The sequence below is a fragment of the Girardinichthys multiradiatus genome, chromosome 14, assembly GCF_021462225.1.
Source record: "Girardinichthys multiradiatus isolate DD_20200921_A chromosome 14, DD_fGirMul_XY1, whole genome shotgun sequence".
In the NCBI taxonomy this organism is placed as follows: domain Eukaryota; kingdom Metazoa; phylum Chordata; class Actinopteri; order Cyprinodontiformes; family Goodeidae; genus Girardinichthys; species Girardinichthys multiradiatus.
The window spans coordinates 41,595,453-41,605,273 of NC_061807.1; the positions used below are offsets into that span (position 1 = coordinate 41,595,453).

A 9,821-nucleotide genomic window follows, 5' to 3' on the forward strand; every position below is an offset into this window, starting at 1 on the left:
CTGAGCTGACATTAATCTTAGCTCTGTATGCAATAAAGGTACAGGATGTATATGCGGTCACACTCCCACATAGTTGATTTTCATCTCAGACCCCTAAAACATCCTCACACAGTAACTGAGTGGGAGAATATATATGTGTGTGCGGGCATGTATATATATATCGTTATGAGGACCATGTGTGTGAGTGTATAATTTGGATCTTTTCCTTCTTTCAGTAAAAAGATGGCAAAAAGCTATATGAAATAATTTATTGAGATTAATTTTTATATACAGTAAATTTTAAGAAGATATACAAAAGTAATATTTTATTACTTATTTTAACTTTGTCTTCCAATCATCACATCATGACAACAGTGCTGGGACCAATTTGAACTATTTTCGTACACAACAAAGCTAACAACTAAAATATGTGTTTTAGCAAGCCATTGTCCTAATCTTCTCAAGGTATGCAATTAGGTTTCCTAAGTAGGACAAGTTGTGTCACTTGATACTAGCCAATCAGTAGAGCCTTGCCACTCAAAAGTGGAAAAAAGATCAAGCTTTCTTTCATTCAACCTGTTAATCCGACCACAATGACATCTGCACATCTGGTCTTCTGTCTGACATGTTTGCTTTTAGGAAAAATGGATGAGATTTGTTTCTGGATTTTAAATATTTTGTGATAAAGCTTTATGAAATGGATACACCTAATTCTGTCCAACATTATTGATCGTGTGCTTTTATACTTTTAGTTCGGCAGACTCTGCTGACATCACCATCTTCTTCTATTCATCTAAAGAACAGCTTTATATTAGCTCCCATTGGAGGTAAAGTGACTTTACGCTGTTCCTATGAAGGTGACGAATCAGTGTGGATCTGCTGGTACATGCAAACTCTGGGACAGAAACCGCAGCTCATCTGTAGTTTCTATGTGTATAGTAAAGAAAGCATTTTTTATGGTGAGTTCAAGAAACATTCCCGGTTTAGCCTGATTAGAGAAAACAGAACAACTAACCAGCTCATAATATCAGATCTGAAAATTTCTGATTCAGCCACTTACTATTGTGCATTTAGCCATGCACAAGCAGTGAGTTTTTCAGAAGGCGTAACAGTCATTATTAAAGGTTCGAGTTATAACATCCAAGCTTTGGTCCATCAATCAGAATCTAAGACAATCCAGCCAGGAGATTCTGTGACTCTGATCTGTACAGTACAAACTGGGACTTGTGATGGAGAACACAGTGCTTACTGGTTCAGAAACTCAGTGGAATCCCACCCGGTGTTAATTTACAGTCATGGAAGCAAGAATGATCAATGTGAGAGAAATCCCAACATACAAACACACACTTGTGTTTACACCTTGCCAATAAAGAATCTGAATGTGTCCGATGCTGGGACCTACTATTATGCCGTTACTTCGTGTGGGCACATAGTGTTTGGGAATGGAACTACACTGACATTCACGAGTAAGTGGCAGTCTTAATGAATTTCTGTTTAAGAAATATCAGTGTTTCTGACTCTGGGCTTTCTGCAGGTGAGGGAAACCTCTTGGTGTATTTCATGGCTGGATCATTGATTGGTCTCGTCCTTGATTTACTAATGTTCTTTGTGTACAGGTTGAACACAAGTTACCAAGCCCCAGGTACAGTTGCAAAAGTGCTCTCTTCCTTTGTTTCCACAAAAACATTTTTTAAGTGACACATAGTTTACTTTTTGAAAACCAGAGCCAAGATTTCCAGATCCAACTACTCATAGAAGAACAGTGCAGGTAAGATATACCTGTACAAATTTTAATCAGAATGCCCATTACTTGTGTGACTTTTAGAAAACATCTAATGATTTTGTTTTCTATGGCTCATATTGTGTTGTATATTTGCTGTTTCCAGGGCACCAGCCAAGTCACAGACAGCCTTGATTTTGCGTCTGTAGATGTAAAAACGTCCAACAGCCCAAGAACAAAGAAAAGCAGCAACTGAGATTGAAATTGATTCCAGTATAAGCTAGGAAAAATATGCTTGCTAATTTTGTGGATTTAGGAGCTTGTCTTGAAATAAATGTGCGATTGAAGGGTGTTGGTCATACTTTTATAGAGATAGAAGGGAGCCATCTACCATGGGTCTCCTTTGGGTTTGGTTGTCAGCCAAAGATCTAAAGTAATCTATACTCATGGTTTAATCTACGGATATGTTACTTCAGCGAAGTAACATATCCGTAGAGTATAAATTCTATGAATTGAGTCATTTGTATGCTTCTAGGATTTAGGAGTGTACTTAAAGATCTACAAACCTTTCCATTTTGGCTTCATCTTTGTTTGATCAATAAGATAAAATAAATAAAATAGTGGGGTTTTGCAATCTTGATGTTAGACTTAAATAATTTCAGAATCTGTTAAAGATTAGATTAATTACATGTTAAATCTCTAGAATTGGAGGAGGATATACTTTTTTCTAACTTTGTTTTTACCAACTGAATTGATATGAATCCAATACACAACATATACCAGTAAATATCATAAATGTCTAGTCTCCAATGTCATGTGAAGTGTCAACCGGCCTAAACAGGGTCCAAAACCATCATGGAAAAACAAAGGAGTGCCAAAGAAACAAATTCACTTTTTTAAATTATGAAACACAATTTTGAAGTATCTTTAAAAAAAACCTAATCTTTAATGGTTACTTCAAGTCGGCTTTAACCCATCTATATGCTGTGCTTTTTGCGTTCAAATTCCAAGCTAAGGTTGTCTATGTGCCAGCAAAACATGGAAAAAGTTCTTTCATAATAGTATAGACTTCAGTATGTTTTTAAAATCATATTTGCTCATTATAGAACAAACAGGTTCAGGTTTAACCAGTCTGGTTGTTTTAGATTTTTAACTTGAGCTGATCAAATGCAGCCTGGATTTCTTAAAAACTGTCTTTAACCTTAAATAGGAATCTCAAATTAGATATTAACTTCAGTGTCATTAGCGAGCCACAGTGTACAGCCTGATTTTTCTGCACTGCTCACACTGTGCAAAACACAGGGGCGGGGGGCACTTGTATTCCCCATCAACTTGACATGATATTAAGCAATAGCAAACTAGCTTGGAGTGCAACTGACCAATAACATTCTTGCTTTTGACAGCTTGTGACACAACGGTGCCCTAGGTGCTAAGTCATTTTGCCTATATAAAGAACTATCTCTACTCACAGGTTTTCTGCCATTCAACTAATTGAATATATCAGAAAGAGATGTGAAATATCTCACCTAAGGCAGATCCTTACTGCTTTTTGCTGTTGAGAACCTTGGCCTCAGACTTAGAGAAGCTGAAATTAAGGTTCAGGACATAAAGAGACAATTATAACCACATCATTTACTGAAAAAATAAATGGGAGCCTCCTTCCCTCTACACCTGCGCCTCAAAATGCAGTCCTTTTAACACGTGAACAGATTGGTAACAAGGAGAAGCCATACATTCGGTCAAGCCTGATTAAACAGAGTTGTTTCTAGCTGTGTGTGAATGACAGGCATGATATGTCTTGTAAACTCTAGAGACCACACAGTGTTGGGACCATACAGCCATGGATTTCAACACTAAAACTCCGGTACATACTTTCCTGGAACTTTTCAAAATAAAGTGCATTAACCTTCTTCCAGCACAGCCAGAAAAGGGCGTAACTGCGGACTTCCTGTGGCGCCATTTCCCAAATAAAAGCACAGCCAGGAAAGGGGGTAACTGCGGACTTCCTGCAATGACTGCCGCATATAAGCCCCCACCTTTCCACAAGTCTTTCTCTTTCCACACGCCTCCGAGGAGGACGGTTCAGGAGAGGCCCAGCACGCGAATGTATTTTGCTGGCAAAAAAACATAAATTCAACTGGATCCAAAGCCATACGTTCATCAATCATATGCAAAGTTAAGTAGAATGAAATACTGTTTGTGTATCCGGTATTTTCATTCATGAACGCAGATAATTAAGGTACAAGCATTGCTGACTGTCTCTCCGAGGCCCCGCAAACTCAAACGGTGTTCGAGAGAAGCCTGAAGGAAGACGGCAGAGACCGCAGCGGACAACGTTCGTTCTTCATCCACAGCTGGAGGTTAGCGGGAAGCTAACCCTTTTGTTCACGATGGATATCTTCTTCAAACTTCACCCTTGGACAACATTCCCTCAACATGGTCAGAGGTTAGGTTTGGGCAGATTAACAGATAGGTTTAGGATGAAATTATCTAAACGTTTTCATGTTATGAAGTTTGTTTTGTGGAACTCTGCTATCTTTGTGCTAGCATGCTACCTGTAGCACACAGGCCAGTTCGTGTTCTTTGTATATTTTAAACTTTATTAAAAGGGTGGTTTTAACCAGAATTTTGCTCGTCCGCGCTTATGCATTTTAACCCTTTTATTAACCTGGTATTTTAAAGGTATGTGTTGGTTCTGGTGCTAAGCTATTAGCTTCTTTGTTAGCCCATCGGCCAGCCGGTAAGAACACGTGTGTGCTAGCATTAAGGCTAGTCAACAGAAAGGTTGTTGGTTTTCAAGCTAGTGAATAATAGTCCCTGAACATCATTTACTAGAGTTGATAACTAAGTAAACACCATTAAGCCCATTTCTCCAGAAAGATTTGGCTCTTTCCAAAATACCCCTCTTATAATATTTCTTCAAATATTATTTCAATAAATAAAGGCAGTTAATTAGACACCGTTGAGAATTAGTCATCCAGGAGATTGGTTTTATTCGGCAGATCATTATTTAAAACATTATTTTATTAAAATAATATTTTACCTGATCTTGCATTATGAATGGTTGTCTAAACGTTTGCTGATTATTTCCTAAGTTAGTTCCAAAACTAACTTAGCTTCACTTCCATATTCTTCAAGATAATCCTTGGTTCTCAAACATAAACATTGCATGGTAATGTTGCATCACTCTTTTTGGTCATGATGTCCAATCATCTTTAATCAACCTGTTTATATTGTACATAGCCCATTAGTCTTTAATTCTGCTTGGTAGTTTAGTTGAATTGTTTTAGCATAGTAAAGAGTTTGTTTGAAATATGTTTGACTTTGAGTTGACTTATTTTTGTTAATAAATTCTTGTATTTTAAGAAAGTGCATGAATTCATTCCATATATGTGCAGAGTTTATGCTGTTCAATAATGCCAGAGCTCGTCTCACACCTTTCTATTCTGTCCTAATACCATCGCCTTATTGGGCTGGTATTCACAGGACAATCCTTAACAGACCGACATATTATTTGATTAAATATTAATATTAAAATATTAAATTAAATAATATTGTCAGCTTCATATTTATAACAACAGCTATAATTCTTTTTTCTTGTGAACTACTAAAAAAAACTATATTTTTGAGCATCTAGAAGCAGGGAGTATTATTTGCTGATGCAATGATCTGTACCCTTAATAATTTTACCCATGTTTATTGTGCCAAGAACCTTAGTATATAAACACTTTTAGTGTGTAAATGATTAAGTTTCATAGAAGTTAAAAAGTGATGTTTTCAGGTTAGCTTTCTGTGTATTTTGTTGCAAATTTTATTCGTCTGAAATTCCTTCCTCTTTGTTTTTGTAAGTAAAACAAGGAACAATAAATAATATTTTTGCTAATCAATTCAGTCTAGTGTAATGTTACCTTTCTTGCCTTCTATGTACAGTTTTTGTCTGGCTGAGATGCATTGTAACATTAATGGATTGTAGAACTCCTCACACACAAAGGTACATCAAGGATTAATAGAGCCAGCAGACTCAAAGTAGTAACTTCACATTGAGAAGCTGACATTTTGTGGCACCAAGCATAATGAAGATCTGTTGTGAAACTGTAGACTGTCAATGTCTGCTAACATAGCATTTTATCCCGGTGATATGAACAGTTTTGAGTTTGAATGGTTTTAACCTGTTAAACTCAGCGAAAACAGACGATGTATGTCCGACTTACTGTTGGCTTCCAACACGTCTCAGAGTTATTTGCATTTTCCAAAACGTAAGGGTGATATATCTTTCTATGAAAGATAAGGTAACTATTACCTTCACAGAACCTTGCTTCAAAACATCCAATCTAATCCTTTAAGGGTTTTGGAAAGGAAGATGGCCTCTCCTAGGAAGGTTTACCCCAGTTCACTGTTTTCTCTATTTGTTGGTAATTCCTCTTACTGTGGTTCCGTGGAGTCTTAAAGCCTTAAAAATAGCTGTGGAACCACTTTGTTTCCAACCTGTTCTTAAATATCTTTTTTTATTGAGACGTGTAAGTCTACTTCAGACAGGTTCTATTTAATTGATTCTCAGTGCTACAGTTCTGGTGGTAATGAGGCCTAAGTGTGAAATCTAAGCTCAGATAAAAAACTGATTAATCACATTTCATTTATGACTTTAAAATGGGGCTATTGCCTTTTTTTTTTTTTAGCATAGGTTCAGGTGGGTTTGGATAATTTTTCTCCTGTGATAGATGAAATTGTAAGTTGAAATGGCATTTTGTATTTACTCGGGTTATCTCTGTTAAATCTAAAAAACTGTTTGATGTAAAACATGCAAGTCTGTCAAAGAAGCAGAAACGGAACAAATCTGTGAAGGGGCAGATACCTGTTTACATCACAACAATAGCTAGCACATGGTTTGGGCTTTACACATGCCCTTATTTAGTGATGTCTCAGACAAAAAAATAGAAAAACAAATAAAAACAAATTATAAAAACACAATGTTCTATAAAGATAATTCACAATATACAGATGTACTCAGACATTGACAGTCGATATGCACATTTAAGAGGGAATATATTACGTTTCTAGTGAGCTTCCTGACCCACATGCAGAATTAAAAATTAGGACCCAGATTAAATGTAAAACCAGGATTTATTTAATGAAAAAGTGGAATAGGGAGACTTTTATAAGGGCTTCAGTGGCATCTGGGGAAAACAGGTGCAGTTAGATAAAGGAGGTAAAATGGAGCAAATGTGTACAGGTCCTTCTCAAAATATTAGCATATTGTGAAAAAGTTCATTATTTTCCATAATGTAATGATGAAAATTTAACATTCATATATTTTAGATGCATTGCATACTAACTGAAATATTTCAGGTCTTTTATTGTCTTAATACGGATGATTTTGGCAAACAGCTCATGAAAACCCAAAATTCCTATCTCACAAAATTAGCATATTTCATCCGACCAATAAAAGAAGTGTTTTTAATACAAAAAAAGTCAACCTTCAAATAATCATGTACAGTTATGCACTCAATACTTGGTCGGGAATCCTTTGGCAGAAATGACTGCTTCAATGCGGCGTGGCATGGAGGCAATCAGCCTGTGGCACTGCTGAGGTCTTATGGAGGCCCAGGATGCTTCGATAGCGGCCTTTAGCTCATCCAGAGTGTTGGGTCTTGAGTCTCTCAACGTTCTCTTCACAATATCCCACATATTCTCTATGGGGTTCAAGTCAGGAGAGTTGGCAGGCCAATTGAGCACAGTGATACCATTGTCAGTAAACCATTTACCAGTGGTTTTGGCACTGTGAGCAGGTGCCAGGTCGTGCTGAAAAATGAAATCTTCATCTCCATAAAGTTTTTCAGCAGATGGAAGCATGAAGTGCTCCAAAATCTCCTGATAGCTAGCTGCATTGACCCTGCCCTTGATAAAACACAGTGGACCAACACCAGCAGCTGACATGGTACCCCAGACCATCACTGACTGTGGATACTTGACACTGGACTTCTGGCATTTTGGCATTTCCTTCTCCCCAGTCTTCCTCCAGACTCTGGCACCTTGATTTCCGAATGACATGCAGAATTTGCTTTCATCCGAAAAAAGTACTTTGGACCACTGAGCCACAGTCCAGTGCTGCTTCTCTGTAGCCCAGGTCAGGCGCTTCTGCCGCTGTTTCCGGTTCAAAAGTGGCTTGACCTGGGGAATGCGGCACCTGTAGCCCATTTCCTGCACACGCCTGTGCACGGTGGCTCTGGATGTTTCTACTCCAGACTCAGTCCACTGCTTCCGCAGGTCCTCCAAGGTCTGGAATCGGCCCTTCTCCACAATCTTCCTCAGGGTCCGGTCACCTCTTCTCGTTGTGCAGCGTTTTCTGCCACACTTTTTCCTTCCCACAGACTTCCCACTGAGGTGCCTTGATACAGCATTCTGGGAACAGCCTATTTGTTCAGAAATTTCTTTCTGTGTCTTACCCTCTTGCTTGAGGGTGTCAATAGTGGCCTTCTGGACAGCAGTCAGGTCGGCAGTCTTACCCATGATTGGGGTTTTGAGTGATGAACCAGGCTGGGAGTTTTAAAGGCCTCAGGAATCTTTTGCAGGTGTTTAGAGTTAACTCGTTGATTCAGATGATTAGGTCCATAGCTCGTTTAGAGACCCTTTTAAGGATATGCTAATTTTGTGAGATAGGAATTTTGGGTTTTCATGAGCTGTATGCCAAAATCATCCGTATTAAGACAATAAAAGACCTGAAATATTTCAGTTAGTGTGCAATGAATCTAAAATATATGAATGTTAAATTTTCATCATTACATTATGGAAAATAATGAACTTTATCACAATATGCTAATATTTTGAGAAGGACCTGTATATCTGATTCCAGAAAGAGAGTAGCTTACTCAGTTGTTGACGGTAGTTGTTGAGGTCAAGATTCTGGTAACAATGAGACTATGTGGACTTGTGAGGACACAATGTCACTTGTCTCTACCAGTAAGGCTAAGCAGGTGAAGACTGGGCTCCCAGCAGTACCTAAAAACCCCAGCAGCCAATGAGGACATGCAGACAGGTGTGTGAATTGCATCCAGCAGCCATGCCCTCCAACAGAGGTCCTCTATGCAGGAAAGACCTCACACTACTGACACTCACAACCACAAGCACACACCTGTGTCATGACAGAATCATTAGACTCAGTATAATATTGTTGATAGAGTAAGATTTAACATCAGTTTCACTTTATTTTATATATATTTTCCCATATCTTGTGTGACAGAATTATTGTCTGAGTACCAAGAAGAAGCCAAACAGATTTACTTCCACAAGTGGAGCATTATCGCTATAATGCTTCACTTGATATACATAAAAAACGTTTTTAGAAACTGCTTTGGAATTATTTCAAATGCAATAGAGACAGAAATGAAAGGGAAAAAGAGATGTATGAAAGGGAGAGAGGTGGGGCAAAAAGGTAAAAGGGAGAGAAGGAGAAAAGAGAAAGAAGAGTGAAGAATATAAAAGATAACACTCTAGAAGACTACTTCTACACCTGCAGAAACACTTACATAACAACGTTTCTGAAAGGTACACAGTACTAATGAATGCAAAATGTATTTAGTGGCAACCGCAACTTAATATAGAGTTGAGTTTAGTATAGAATAGAAATATACTAATATAGTATTAGTGTATCTGTGTATGTGTAAACACCTGTGTGTCTATGTGTGAACGTGCGTATTTATGTAAGGTTTTACCATAAGTCTATGGATGCCTTAATTTAAGTTATATATTTTAAAATTTTTTGTGGCTTGTGTTTTTTGTTTTGTGCCAGTAGAGGGCACATTATTTATGTATAAAATGCCTTGTCCTTTCCTTTTTTCTTTCATAGCTTCCTTTTTGTTAGTTTAGTGAGAAGCCACTCAGTTCTTCTGTGTGCCTTCTGTGGTGGGTCTGGTTAATGTGCTTGTACGTGATGCCTGTCCTGTATCAGCATGTTGTTAAGTGCTACACTGGATTATTTTCAGCACCTTTGAAATAAACAATAACAATAGACATATCAAGTAAGGACTTTGGCTTTATAGATAACCTACATGCATAGAATTAACTTTGACAAAACTAGCCTGAGGTTGACTCAGGGCCTCGTATTCCTTTCCTTGTTGACAATATA

General features: G+C 37.8%; 1 protein-coding gene across 1 annotated transcript; it reads left to right on the plus strand.

The window, feature by feature from the left end:
• Positions 1-572: 572 nt before the first annotated feature.
• On the plus strand, positions 573-1,955 carry LOC124880355. The gene is made up of 5 exons (XM_047385400.1): positions 573-636; positions 732-1,445; positions 1,514-1,621; positions 1,704-1,747; positions 1,866-1,955. The coding sequence occupies exons 1-5, from the start codon at positions 573-575 to the stop codon at positions 1,953-1,955; spliced, it is 1,020 nt and encodes a 339-aa protein (XP_047241356.1).
• The last annotated feature ends 7,866 nt before the right edge of the window (positions 1,956-9,821 follow it).